Source organism: Pongo pygmaeus, chromosome 4 (genome assembly GCF_028885625.2).
Source record: "Pongo pygmaeus isolate AG05252 chromosome 4, NHGRI_mPonPyg2-v2.0_pri, whole genome shotgun sequence".
Taxonomy (NCBI): Eukaryota; Metazoa; Chordata; class Mammalia; order Primates; family Hominidae; genus Pongo; species Pongo pygmaeus.
Genome location: NC_072377.2, coordinates 145623859 through 145639374, shown reverse-complemented (window position 1 = coordinate 145639374; position 15516 = coordinate 145623859). Strand labels below are relative to the sequence as shown.

The following is a 15516-nucleotide window of genomic DNA, read 5'->3' as shown; positions in this document are numbered from 1 at the left end:
GCTGGGACTACAGATGTGTGCCACCATGACCAGCTAACTTTTTGTTGTGGTTGTTGAAACAGGGATCTCACTATATTGCCCAGGCTGGTCTCAAACTCCTGGCCTCAAGCGATCCTCCCCACTTGGCCTCCCAAAGTGCTGGGATTACAGGCATGAGCCACCACACTCAGCCAAGGAGAGGGGATTCTAAATTGAGATGGGCTACATTGCCTTCAGAATTTCTGTCTCCAAAACAGCGTGTGTTAAATTCACTATATGCTGTGCCTAAAAATAACAGTAGCAGAGGAACTGTAAAAGATGCATATATAATAGATTAATTTGAGAAAATACCTGTTGGGATGGGTGTTATTATCAAGATTCTTGGCCTCCATTCTCTAATTTTGTTCTGTGACAATAGAACTGGCCTATTTTCATAAGGTATGCATGTTGTGAATGTTATTTGGATCATGTTTACAACTAAATTCTAATAATTGAATTTTTAAATGTTGATCTATACTACACCAAAGTCTGGTAGTAGCCCCTAGCTGGTAAGGAATGAGTCATGCTTTATGAATACCTCCAAGGATGATGTCGGTTTGGGGTGTTTATTTGAACAGTCTCATTTGGGTGATTATACAAATTGGACTTACCCTGCATAAACAACAAAAAAAATGATTTTGGACTTTCATCATGTCAATATATAGTTGGTGAAAACTTCAACCAGATTTCTTACTTGTCATCATAAATAAAAGCTATTTCATTTTTTTTTAACTTTTTGAGACAGAGTCTCACTCTGTCACCCAGGCTGGAGTGCAGTGGTGTGATCTATGTGGTTGGAGGTGCGGCTCACCACAACCTCCACCTCCCGGGTTCAAGCAATTCTCCTGCTTCAGCCACTCCTGTAGCTGGGATTACAGGTGTGCACCACCACGCCCAGCTAATTTTTGTGTTTTTTTTAGAGACGGGATTTCACCATTTTGCCCAGGCTGGCTTTGAATTCCTGGCCTCAGGCGATCCATCTGCCTCCCAAAGTGCTGTGATTATAGGCAAGAGCCACCACGCCCGGTCTCAAAGCTATTTCATTTAAATAGCTAATAATAAATGGAAGAAGACATTAAAGTTGACTACCACATTTATGTCTTACATATTTGTACGTTATATTCTGCTTTCACTTTATCTCTTCTTCACTTTGATTTTTAAATTGAATAAACGCTAAAAAATATGTTTCAAGAATAACTTAGTCAATTTTCCTTTGTATTTCATTACATGTTTAGAAAAAAAGAGTAATTCAAGGAAAAGTGCAAGCAATTTAATGCCAGTAGGATGATACTTGAGATTTAAAAATAAATCTTAGATTATAAAGGAAGTTCTTCAATTGCTCATATTCTGCCAAAAGTAAAATAGAGGTGTCCTATAGTTATATCCATACAACTTTACCTAGCTTACTGGGCTTACTGATCACAGCATAAAACAATTTTAATTCAGATAAATTTATTCCTGTTCCAGTCTTTACAAGGACAAAATAGTACTTATTTCATGCAAGTGCAACTTTGGCATAATTGAGAAATTAAATTAATTCAAAATAACTGAAGGTTACATTAAGGAACAAATAAAAATAATTAAGCATTTAAAAATTATTTTTGTAAAGGTTGTCCATATCTGCAAAGTAATGTACAGTGAAAAACCTGAGATCAACTGATTATCAGATTTAAACAGAATAGCCAAGGTGCAGAAGAAATTTCTTGATTCTTTTGAAAGATTGGGAGAAGCTGTAGGAAAACCAAAAAATATATACATATTAAAGTATACTTGGATTTCTATTTATAGAGAGTAAAAGGGAGCACAAGGAGACCTATGATGCTCTCAAGAGTCTTGATTTTGGGGAGAAATTTAGGGCTTATTTCAGATTCTGAGATTTTTTTTTTAAAGATGATATCAGGCCATGATTTAACAGTTTTATTTATTGAAAGGTTATGGCAAATTATATGAGATTTTTCTCTTTAATAATTATTTATAAATAAGTTATTTTTACAAAATTTAATATTAGCACTTATGGAACATTACAGTGTACTAGGTAAGTAGCAACGAAATAAACAAAATAATCACTAGACATGTGGTGGTAATGAGAGGAAAAGGACCACAATTTTAGTGTATTACTAATGTAGTGCATGTTTATATACAATTTGTGAAAAACGAGTATACTAAATTTTAGGCTCATGGCTATTAAGAGGGCTTAGCCTAGTATAGTCAACCAGAAAGGACAAGGTAATTATAAAGTTAAATACAAAAATTTCAAACGCTCTGGCCTTGCAAACATTAAGTTACATGGTAAAGACAGGCACAACAAATATTTAGAAATTCAAGAGTTCATATATTCACTTAAATGTTCCATTAAAAAGATGTTAATTTAAGAATTTCATTAAAATTTATTTTTATCCTAATAGAGTAATTTATGGTTACAAAAAGATTAATCACCAATAGATCAAATATAGAGAAAATCCATACTCAATATCCAGTATAACTAAAAATGTTAAGTGCAATTAATAACAATAAAAAAGGGACAAATTTAGCTTTATCTGGGACATGCGTAGGTTTGACATTGTGGTATGAATATTTAGATAAGTAGACAATTTTTTTAAATAAAGGCATTGCAATGGGAAGTCTGACAAAACTAATGAGCGGTTCACTAAACTAAATACAACACTTAACTGAATACCAAGCTATTTCTGAAGTTGGGGTTTTCCTTAACTTCCCTCCCGGTGTTCTGAACCAAGAGGTTAGGAAATATTGGCTTCAGGAACTTGAACTCACCAGTCCCAGAGTCTCCTGTCAGACACACCTCGTACTGGTAGCTCTGGGATAGGGTCCCGGTGCCGCTCACGTCCACCAGATGCCCTGGAAAGGGGCCCTCGGGCACCGAGCAGCGACCCACTGAGGCCGCCCTGCTCCTCCTGCACAACCGCACCGCCACGAACAGGAGCACCGAAAAGAGGAAGAGTGACGACACCGAGGCCAACGCCACCACCAGGTAGACGGTGAGCGAGTCGGCCTGGGCCTGGGCTGGGGCCGCCTCCGGGAGAGGCAGGTAGGGCTGGGAGAAGCCATCCACCAGGAGCACGTGCAGCATGGCGGTGGCCGAGCGCGGAGGCTCGCCATTGTCCTTGACCAGCACCACCAGCCTGTGCTTGGCCGCGTCGCGCTCGCTCAGCAGCCTGGCGGTGCGCACCTCGCCATTGTGCGCCCACACGCCGAACAGCCCGGGCTCCGTGGCCTTGAGCAGCTGGTACGACAGCCAGGCGTTCTGGCCCGAGTCGCCGTCCACCGCCACCACCTTGGTCACCAGGTAGCCCGGCTCGGCCGCCCGGGGCACCAGCTCGGTGCAGGGCGCGGAGCCGTTCTGCAGCGGGTACAGCACGAAGGGCGAGTTGTCGTTGGCGTCCAGCACCAGCACGCGCACCAGCGCCTCGCTGCTCAGCGCCGGGGAACCGCGGTCTGAGGCGCCCACGCGGAACTCGAACGCCTGCAGGGCCTCGTAGTCCAGCGACCTGAGGGCGAACAGGTGGCCGTTGTCTGCGTTGATGGAGACTAGGGAGGCGAGGGGCAGGTTCGGGTCCTGGGGCGGCAGCAGCGAGTAGGTGACCTGGGCGTTGGTGCCGGAATCTCTGTCTGTGGCCCTGACGCTGCCGATGTGCAGGGCGGGGCTGTTGTTCTCGCGGACGAACAGGGTGTAGGACGTTTGGGTGAAGGCGGGGGCATTGTCATTGACGTCGGAGACCTGCACGGTTATGCTCTGCTGGGTTTTCAGCCTGGGTGTCCCCAAATCAGTGACGGTGATGGTGATGTTGTACTCGGCGCTGGTCTCTCTGTCCAGTGGTCTCTCTGTTACCAGGGTGTAAAAATTCTTCAAAGTTGGTTTTAGAATAAACGGTAGACTATCTGGAATAGAGCAAATCATCTTTCCATTTTCTCCGGAATCTCTATCTCGAATTCGGAAGACAGAGACTACTGTCTCAGGAGCATTTTCTGGGATGGAGCTGGTGAGTGAAGACATGATAAGTTCTGGGGGATTGTCATTCACATCCACCACCTCTATGACTACAGTGCCTTTCCCAGAAAGGCCTCCTCCATCTGTGGCCTCAATTTCTACATGGTAAGATTTAATTTTTTCGAAATCCAATTTTTTTTTCAGTAGTATTTCTCCCGTGACTTCACTTATTGAGAAAGTTTGCTTAATTTCATCTGATGCTTGGAATAAGCCATAAGAAACACTCCCGAAGTTTCCAGCATCTACATCTCTAGCTAAGACCCTAACAATTGGAGAGTCTAGGGGGCTGTTTTCCAGGACCTGCACCCCATATGGAGTGTGCACAAACTCAGGAGCATTGTCATTGATGTCCATGATCAGGATTCGAACCATGACCGTGCCAGACCTAGGTGGAGACCCACCATCCAGCGCCACGAGGGTTAAGCTGAACTCAGGCTGCTCCTCTCGATCCAGTGGTTTGTCCTGCACCAAATCTGGGTATTTCTTGCCCTCACTATGATTTCGAGTGAGAATGTGAAAATGAGAATTGGGGCTGATTGTGTATTTTTGAAGACCATTGCTGCCCACATCCAAATCCTCAGCTATTAGCAACGGAAATAGAGTCCCCGGCTGGCTATTTTCTAGTATTTTCAAGAGCACTTCCCTTTCAGGGAATACTGGAGAGTGATCATTTATGTCCTGGATCAATAATTCTCCTTGAAAAAATTGCACCGGCATTTCCAGGAACACTTGGAAATGCAGTACACACGGTTCAATAGGACCACAGAGCTCTTCCCGGTCTAGTTTCTCCCTCAGAAGCAAATCTCCAGTCTGACGATCCAGCTGCAAACGCTGCTTGTCATCGTCAGACAGCACCCGGGCTGACCGGGAGGCCAGTTCCCCAATTTCCAGGCCCAGATCCTTGGCCAGATGGGCTACAAAGGAGCCGCTCTCTGTTTCCTCCAACACAGAATAACGAATAGGCTCGAGGCGAACCTGAGACAAGAACACCATCAAAATAAAGGCCAACACTTGCCTGTTTGGATGAATTCTCCCTAGCTTCTTCATGTTGGAGTCCAGGTCCCTATATCCAATCCCTTCAGCAACCGCAACGAGACTTGAGACATTCAATTCCAATTTCTTGCTTGGAGGAATCGTCACACAGTTGCTTTTAATATTAAATTTGTTTAGTATATCGCTGCCCCAAGCCGTTGGTAAACCTGCACTGCTTGCAACGCTTCTTCCGTGTGTTTTTGATTGCGTCTAGCGACACAAAAGAATACGAGCGAGCTTTTTAAGGCTCATTATTCACAACTTAGCCTGCAGCGCCACCCTGCGTCTTGATTGAGAAATTAACAACTTCAAGACAGCGTATTTGGGAAGTTTTAAAATAAAAGCCATTTTTAAGAGCATAGAATTTTTTACAAACTTTGTTACATTAAACTGCATAATTTAAAAGGTTATTTCATTACAGTGCAAGAACCAGAATAATCATGAGCACAAATCAAGAAGATATCTCAGACTCCCCACACGCTTATCAGTGAAACTATTTCTTCTTTACATAATCCAACCACAGGAGACAAATTTTTATACACTTTCAATTCAATTCTTAGTAGTTATATATGTTCTTTTCTAAGAATGTGAGCACTTTGTGATGATGCAAAAGTTTAAGATGTTCTCTATACATGGTCTAAAGCGGGACTACCTTTGAAACGAAAGGTTCTATTTTCCTACTTTAATGTGCAAATAGTAATACAGGTGAATAAACAGGTATCTTGTTTTGTATCAAGTAATTTACAGTGTGAACCTACATTGAACCTAGGAGTAAGGCACATAGTATTAGAATCACAGATTCTTAGAACTAAAAAGGAAATAAAAGATAAGGAAACTAAAACTGAAGCTCAGAGGGTAACAGGACTTGATTATTCTATGTGACTATTATGAGGATAATGTCAAGACAAAAGTGAGTAACAGTCACAGAATTTTGTGAAGATAAAGGCTTTAAGCTGAACTTCTTTAGCAAGATAGATGTAATCTATATTTTACAATGAGTTTGCCTGTTACCACACTCACCTTTTGTATCCCAGATATCATATTCCTTGACCAGCTAATTTTGGGGAAAACAAGAAGCACTGATTTAAAATATTTTATTCTGTGACCAAAGGGTAACTTAGGCTGTCTCTACCCAGATATGGTGAAGTAAAGAGACTTGTGTATAAAATGGATCCCACCACAGTGTGTAGCTACTGTGATTACTCTCAAACAATAAGAAAGAACGGTGCCACTGAGACACAGTTAACCAATTTATTGGTTGCAATGAATACACTGAATGGAGCACCACTTATCTTGCCACATATAAGATTTTCTCCCCTTAAATATCTTGTTATTTTATTTAATTATCCAATTCATATAAGTAATTATAATTTATAATTCATGTTAAATGAATTCTTTTTAAAGCATGAAATCTGAGATTTCAGATTCTGATAGTGATACAAAGTATTAGTAAAAATTATTTTTGAAAGATACATGGATTTTATTTAGTAAATACTAGTTGAATTAATAAATTAATCCACTCAAATGATGTTTTTATCTATATAAGCAGATTATTGTCAGATCATATATTCAGCCATGAATATGTCTGAAACTGAATACAGAATTTTGAGAATATAATACATGCTAAGCATTATATAACTAAATTTACTTTGATTCTATTTCTATTAATTAATTCCTATAAGGGATATATCAATGGCAGTAATAATAATATTAACATCTTAGAATTTTCTTTCACATTTAAAGTAAATCAGAAAAGATACACTATGCATCACTATTAAATGAAAAACAATAAAAATATATACTGAAAAGAATAAAAAGAAAGAGTATTATTTTAGACATGACTGGAAAACAAATCTCCCGGGCAAACCAAAGAGAAAATTGTTTCTAATATAGTAACGAGGTTTTAGTTAGATTCAAGTTAATGCATTCAGGACAAAATTCAAACCATATTTTGTTTACTTATTTCTACATGTTGACATAGAGTAAGAAGTGGGTCTTTTCAGTTCCTTTTGCAATCCAAAAGTAAATGAAATCTCAATAACATTAACATATATATCCACTATACACCAGATATTTTTCTAAGCCCTTTGCATATATTGACTCATTTTATCACCCCAACAACCCTACGAGGTGGGCAGTCTTATTAGCCACATTTTAAAGATGAAGAATTGTGGCACACAGAGTTTAAATAACCTGTCCAAAGTCATACAGCATGTGAAACGGCAGAGCCAGGATTTAAACTGTTACTGTGTGACTCCAGAAACCATTCTTCTATATGCCTAAGCAGAGCTGGAGAGGTGAACAACTTTTCAGATAATTTAGATCCCAACTTCAGCCTTGCCTTGGATACATGGTTACCATAGGTGAAATATATTTATATCCAAGTTTTCAATTATTATTAGAAACTTAAAAATTACTTGTCTCCCTTTAGAGATAGTTAGTTACCAGTAAAGAGAGATGTTTATACAACTTACACATTGGAAGGAAAACTAATACTCGACATTTTTGTCGAGATCATTAATCAGGTGAAAAAAATGAAGAGTGACATAATGAATTACTCATAGCCTTAAACATTGGATAAAAATATGTATAGATCTTTTGAAAAGTCGTTTAGGTTCTGATAAAGGGTTTAAGGTTACAATCAAGAAGCGTGGCCTAGAAGAATGGCCTAGCATATTAAGCCATAGTTTATTTTCCTAAACTGCCATATTTATCAGAAAAAAAGATCTGTTATACCTGAATGGAGGATAAGCTAATGATATAAGATAAGCTAATGAAGTAAAGAATGAGCACCTGAAAACTATTTCATACCAGTCAGAAAAGCTGTATTATCCATTCTGAAGGATTCATATGACTATTTACATAATTGGTTGCCAGATCTGAAGCATGATATTCAATTTTTTTTCATTTTAAATATACAAAGAAAGATAAAATAGAGGGATATGCAGGAAACTAGTTGCTCTCTGGTAAAATATAGGCAAGAACCTTATCACTGAAGAAAGATAAAAATCATTTTAAAGAAATTTGAGGCTGGGCATGGCAGCTCATGCCTGTAATCCCAGCACTTTTGGAGGCCAAGCAGGAGGATCACTTGAGCTCAGGAGTTTGAGACCAGCCTGAGCAACAGCAAGATCCTGTCTCTACAAAAAAAAAAAAAAAAAAATTATCCAGAGGTGGTGGCATGCACCTGTGGTCCCAGCTACTTGGGAGGCTGAGGTGAGAGAATTGCTTGAGCCTGGGAGATTGAGGCTTCAGTGAGCCATGATTGTGCCACTGCACTCCAGCCTGGGTGACAGAGTGAGACTCTTTCTCAAAAAAATAAAACCAAAAACTACTGAAATAAATAAATGAGTTCAGCAAGGTTGCAGAATACAAGATCACTATACAGAAATCAATTGTATTTCCATGCAGTAGCATTGAACAAACCAAAAATGAAATCAAGAAAGCAGTGGAATTTATAATAGATATCATCAAAAGGAATAAAATGCTTAGGAATAAATTTAACAAAAGAAGTGGGAGAACTGAACACTGAGCACTACAAAACATCATTGAAAGAAATTAAAGAAGATCTAAGTAAATGAAAAGTGTTCATGGATTGGAAGACTTAAGATTGTTAAAATATTGGTACACTCCAAATTGCTCTACAGATTTAGTGCAATCCCTATCAAAATTTCAGTTGGCTTTTTTGCACAAATTGGTAAAGTGACCCTAAAATTCACATGAAAATGCAAGGTACCCAGAATACAATCTTGGGAAAAAAGGAACAAAGTTGAAAAGCCCACACTTTCTGATTGTAAGATATATTCTAAGTTATATATCACATATTTGAGTATTTTGATATATTAAACTTATAAATACTATTTTTATTCTAGAAAAAATTATTAGAAATTATCTTAGATTCCATCACAAATTTCTCAAGTCAAACTCTAATTATTCAAGTATCCCCTTCCTACATTTACATTTCAGTGAGTGTGACTTTAAAAATATCTTATAGGTTTAAGTTTGGAAAGTTAGCTAATGTAAAATTTACTTTGCTTTCACCGCTGAGCACTATTGTTTGCTTTACAGCTATTTCATTCAAATGGTCAGCTGATGTATCTATTGTACCCATTTAATAGAGCATTCCAGGAGATCATTCCTCTTATAAGAATTTCTAATAAATTCCACAAACCATTGATAGTAACCATTTATTATTGAGAGCTTAACATCTTGAAATAGTGCTATTGGAAATATGATTTAAAGAAATAATAGTCAAATTTATCTCTTTCTCTCAAAAATTAATGTTTAATTTTCCTCTACTCTCCCCTTTCAAAGTAAGAACAAAACCATCCTCAAGTCATAGTGAAGTTTTAAAAATACTCTTTCATTTTAAAAATAGACTATTCAAAATAGTATGAATTTAACATTTTTAACTTTAGGACTAGGTATATTCAAATCCCTTTTTAAATCTTTTTTCTTGAGACAAGGTCACACAGGCCCCTGGAGTGCAGTGACACAATCATAGCTCACTGCAGCCTCGAGCTCCTGGGCTCAAGCAATCTTCATGCCTTGGCCTCCTGAGTAGCTGGGATTACAGGTGCAAGCCACCACATTCAGCTAATTAAAAAAAAATTTGTAGAGATGGGGTCTTGTTATGTTGATCATCCTGGTCTTGAACTCCTGGCCTCAAGCATTCCTCCCACCTTGGCCTTCCAAAATGCTGGGATTACAGATATGAACAACTGCAACTGGCTCATTGTTTGATTTTAACATGCTGAACCAACCTTGCATTCCTGAGATAAATCCCACTTGGTCATGGTATGTAATCATTTTTATGTGATACTAGAGTCAGTTTGCTAATATTTTGTTGAGAATGTTTGCATCTATATCCATAAGAGAAATTGGTATGTATTTTTTCCCTTGTGTTATCACTGTCTGGTTTTGTCATCATGTTAATACTGGCCTCTATAGAATAGAGTTGAGAAGTGGTCCCTGCTCCTCTATTTTTTGAATGAGTATATTAAGTACTGGTGTTAATTCTTCTTTAAACATTTGGTAGAATTGACCAGTGAAGCCATCTGGTCCTGGGCTTTTCTTTGTGGAAAGTTTTTTATTACTGGTTCGATCTCTTATTACAGGTCTATTCAGGTTTTTTGTTAGGTTGGTGTAAAAGTAATTGCGTTTTTTGCCATTGAAAGTGATGGCAAAACCACAACTACTCTTGCACCAACCTAGTATTTCTCCTTAGTCAGTTTTGGCAATTACAGGTCTACTCACATTTTTTATTTCTCCTTAGTCAATTTTGGTAGTGTGTGTTTTCCATTTAATCTAGGGTTTTTTTTTTTCCATTTCATCTAGGTTTTCTAATTTGTTGGCTTAAAATTGTTTATAGTATTCCCTTAAGACCTGTGAAATAGGTCATACTTTTCCCTCCTTTTTTTAATTTTAGTAATTTGAGTCCTCTTTTTTCATCATCAGCCTAGCTAAAGCTTTGCCAATTTTATTGATCTTTTCAAAGCACCAACTTTTAGTTTATTTTCTCCATTGTTTTTCTATTCTGTTTTATTTATTTCCTTTTAATTATTTCCACTCTAATAATTTCCTTTCTTTAGCTTGTATTGGTTTTAGTATGCTCTCCTTTTTCTAGCTTCTTAAGGTGGAAATCTGCGTTACTGATTTGAGATCTTTTTAAAATATATAGGTATTTCAGCTATTATTTTCCCTCTAAGCACAACTTTTATTGTATCCCATAAGTTTTGGTATGTTGTATCTTCATTTTTATTCATTTCAGAGTATTTTTTAATGTCCTTTGTGATTTCTTCTTTGATTCATTGTTTTTTTTAAATGTTTAATTTCCACATATTTGTGAATTTCCCAAATTTTCTTCTGCCACTGCTTTCTAATTCCATTTCATTGTAGCTGGAAAACATACTTTATATAATTTTAACTCTTTCAAATTCATTAAGACTTGTTTTACGGCCTAAAATATAGTCTATCCTGGAGAATGTTTCATATGCACTTGAAAATAATGTGTATTCTGCTGTCGTTAGATGGAGTGTTCTGTTAAGTACTGTTTATAACGTTATTCAAGTCTTCTTTTCTCATGTTGATACTGTTTCATTGTTTTGTCATTTACTGAAAATTGTGGTATTAAAGTCTTCAGCTATTATTGTCAAATTGTCTAACTTTTCATTTGTGTCTCTTTTTGCTCCATTTATTTTGGGTTTCTATTATTAGGTGCATATATGTTTATGGTTATTATGTTTTCCTAATGGATTGACTCTTTTACTATTATAAAATTCCCCTCCTTAACTTTTTATTTTTAGTAACTTTTGTGTTTGTTTTATAGTATATTTTTCTTGATATTAATGTAGGCTTTCTAGCTCTTTTGGTTACTATCTACATAGTGTATCTTTTTCCATCTTTTTACTTTCAAGGTATGTGTGTCTTTGAATCTAAAGTTTCCCTTGGTAGACAGCCTAGAGTTGGATCATTTCTAAAAATCCATTCTGCCAACTTCTGCTTTTTAATTGGAGTGTGTAATTCATTCACATTTAACATAGTTGCTGATAAGGTAGATTTATATTGGCAATTTGCTTTGTTTTCTATGTCTTATTATTTTATTTCCTCATTGTTCTCTTTTGTATTAAACACATATTTTCTTGGGTACAATTTTAATTGACTTGTCATTTTTTTTTACCTTTTTAAGTTATTTTCTTGGTGGTTTCCCTGATTATTAAAGTGAACATCTTTTACCAATCTAGTTCAGATTAATATCAATTAAATTTCAATAGTATATAGAATTTTGTTTCTATATAGCTATGTTATCTCTCCCCTCCTTTGTGTTACATTGTCATACAAATTACATCTTTACAAATTATATAACTATGAACGTAGATTTATTATTATTGCTTTATGCAGTGTTCTTTTCAATAAAAAATTTACAAATAAAAACACATTTATAGTTCCCTAGATATATATATATATATGCCTATAAGTTACTTTCCCCTTATGAGGCTTTTATTTTTTCATGTGGATTAAAGTTACTTATTGGTGTCCTTTTATTTTAGCCCAGATGACTACTTTTAATATTTCTTTGTAGAGTAGGTTTGCTACCAATGTAATCAGTCACTTATTGTTTTTTGGTAATGTCTTAATTTCTCTTTCATTTTTGGACGATACTTTTGGTGGATATAGAATTATTGGTTGATAGTCCCTTTAAGACACATTCAAAGCAGTGTGTAGAGGGAAATTTATAGCACTAAATGCCCACAAGAGAAAGCAGGAAAGATCTAAAATTGACACCCTAACATCACAATTAAAAGAACTAGAGAAGCAAGAGCAAACACATTCAAAAGCTAGCAGAAGGCAAGAAATAACTAAGATCACAGCAGAACTGAAGGAAATAGAGACACAAAAAAACCTTCAAAAAATCAATGAATCCAGGAGCTGGTTTTTTGAAAAGATCAACAAAATTGATAGACCGCTAGCAAGACTAACAAAGAAGAAAAGAGAGAAGAATCAAATAGACGCAATAAAAAATGATAAAGGGGATATCACCACTGATCCCACAGAAATACAAACTACCATTAGAGAACACTATAAACACCTCTACGCAAATAAACTAGAAAATCTAGAAGAAATGGATAAATTCCTCGACACATACACCCTCCCAAGACTAAACCAGGAAGAAGTTGAATCTCTGAATAGACCAATAACAGGCTCTGAAATTGAGGCAATAATTAATAGCTTACCAACCAAAAAAAGTCCAGGACCAGATGGATTCACAGCTGAAGTCTACCAGAGGTACAAGGAGCTGGTACCATTCCTTCTGAAATTATTCCAATCAATAGAAAAAGAGGGAATCCTCCCTAACTCATTTTATGAGGCCAGCATCATCCTGATACCAAAGCCTGGCAGAGACACAACAAAAAAAGAGAATTTTAGACCAATATCCCTGATAAACATCGATGCAAAAATCCTCAATAAAATACTGGCAAACCGAATCCAGCAGCACATCAAAAAGCTTATCCACCATGATCAAGTGGGCTTCATCCCTGGGATGCAAGGCTGGTTCAACATACGCAAATCAATAAATGTAATCCAGCATATAAACAGAACCAACAACAAAAACCATATGATTATCTCAATAGACGCAGAAAAGGCCTTTGACAAAATTCAACAAGGCTTCATGCTAAAAACTCTCAATAAATTAGGTATTGATGGGATGTATCTCAAAATAATAAGAGCTATCTATGACAAACCCACAGCCAATATCATACTGAATGGGCAAAAACTGGAAGCATTCCCTTTGAAAACTGGCACAAGACAGGGATGCCCTCTCTCACCACTCCTATTCAACATAGTGTTGGAAGTTCTGGCCAGGGCAATCAGGCAGGAGAAGGGAATAAAGGGTATTCAATTAGGAAAAGAGGAAGTCAAATTGTCCCTGTTTGCAGATGACAAGATTGTATATCTAGAAAACCCCATCATCTCGGCCCAAAATCTCCTTAAGCTGATAGGCAACTTCAGCAAAGTCTCAGGATACAAAATCAATGTGCAAAAATCACAAGCATTCTTATACACCAATAACAGACAGACAGCCAAATCATGAGTGAACTCCCATTCACAATTGCTTCAAAGAGAATAAAATACCTAGGAATCCAACTTAACAAGGGACATGAAGGACGTCTTCAAGGAGAACTACAAACCACTGCTCAATGAAATAAAATAGGATACAAACAAATGCAAGAACATTCCATGCTCATGGGTAGGAAAAATCAATATCATGAAAATGGCCATACTGCCCAAGGTAATTTACAGATTCAATGCCATCCCCATCAAGCTACCAATGACTTTCTTCACAGAATTGGAAAAAACTACTTTAAAGTTCATATGGAACCAAAAAAGAGCCCACATTGCCAAGACAATCCTAAGCCAAAAGAACAAAGCTGGAGGCATTATGCCACCTGACTTGAAACTATACTAGAAAGCTACAGTAACCAAAATAGCACGGTACTGGTACCAAAACAGAGATATAGACCAATGGAACAGAACAGAGCCCTCAGAAATAATACCATGCATCTACAACCATCTGATCTTTGACAAACCTGACAAAAACAAGAAATGGGGAAACGATTCCCTATTTAACAAATGGTGCTAGGAAAACTGGCTAGCCATATGTAGAAAGCTGAAACTGGATCCCTTCCTTACACCTTATGCAAAAATTAATTCAAGATGGATTAAAGACTTAAATGTTAGACCTAAAACCATAAAAACCCTAGAAGAAAACCTAGGCAATACCATTCAGGACATAGGCATGGGCAAGGACTTCATGTCTAAAACACCAAAAGCAATGGCAACAAAAGCCAAAATTGACAAACGGGATCTAATTAAACTAAAGAGCTTCTGCACAGCAAAAGAAACTACCATCAGAGTGAACAGGCAACCTACAGAATGGGAGAAAACTTTCGCAACCTACTCATCTGACAAAGGGCTAATATCCAGAATCTACAATGAACTCCCACAAATTTACAAGAAAAAAACAAACAACCCCATCAAAAAGTGGGTGAAGGACATGAACAGACACTTCTCAAAAGAAGACATTTATGCAGTCAAAAAACACATGAAAAAATGCTCACCATCACTGGCCATCAGAGAAATGCAAATCAAAACCACAATGAGATACCATCTCACACCAGTTAGAATGGCGATCATTAAAAAGTCAGGAAACAGGTGCTGGAGAGGATGTGGAGAAATAGGAACACTTTTACACTGTTGGTGGGACTGTAAACTAGTTCAACCATTGTGGAAGTCAGTGTGGCGATTCCTCAGGGATCTAGAACTAGAAATACCATTTGACCCAGCAATCCCATTACTGGGTATATAACCAAAGGATTATAAATCATGCTGCTATAAAGACACATGCACATGTATGTTTATTGCGGCACTATTCACAATAGCAAAGACTTGGAACCAAGCCAAATGTCCAATAATGATAGACTGGATTAAGAAAATGTGGCACATATACACCATGGAATACTATGCAGCCATAAAAAATGATGAAGCTGGAAACCATCATTCTCAGCAAACTATTGCAAGGACAAAAAACCAAACACCGCATGTTCTCACTCATAGGTGGGAACTGAATAATGAGAACACACGGACACAGGAAGGGGAACATCACACACCAGGGCCTGTCGTGTGGTGGGAGTGGGGAGGGACAGCATTAGGAGATATACCTAATGTTAAATGACGAGTTAATGGGTGCAGCACACCAATATGGCACATGTATACATATGTAACTAACCTGCACGTTGTGCACATGTACCCTAAACTTAAAGTATTAAAAAAAAAAAAAAAAGATAGTCCCTTTTAGCACTTCGAATGTGTCATCCCACTCCCCTTTGGCCTCCATTATTTCTGTAAGAAATCAGTGTCAGTCATATTGAGGGTAAGATTTTTGAGGATAAGGTATGTGA

At 37.3% G+C, this 15516-nt stretch overlaps 1 protein-coding gene across 1 annotated transcript; it reads right to left on the bottom strand.

The window, feature by feature from the left end:
• Window positions 1-1453: 1453 nt before the first annotated feature.
• LOC129037298 (protocadherin beta-4) lies at window positions 1454-9283 on the bottom strand. Its single transcript, XM_063665233.1, has one exon. The coding sequence runs from the start codon at window positions 5069-5071 to the stop codon at window positions 2684-2686; it is 2388 nt and encodes a 795-aa protein (XP_063521303.1). The 5' UTR covers window positions 5072-9283; the 3' UTR covers window positions 1454-2683.
• Window positions 9284-15516: the final 6233 nt, after the last annotated feature.

Coding starts and splice junctions, on each gene's coding strand:
- LOC129037298 (XM_063665233.1), bottom strand. CDS start 5,071: ATGAAGAAGCTAGGGAGAATTCATCCAAACAGGCAAGTGTTGGCCTTT.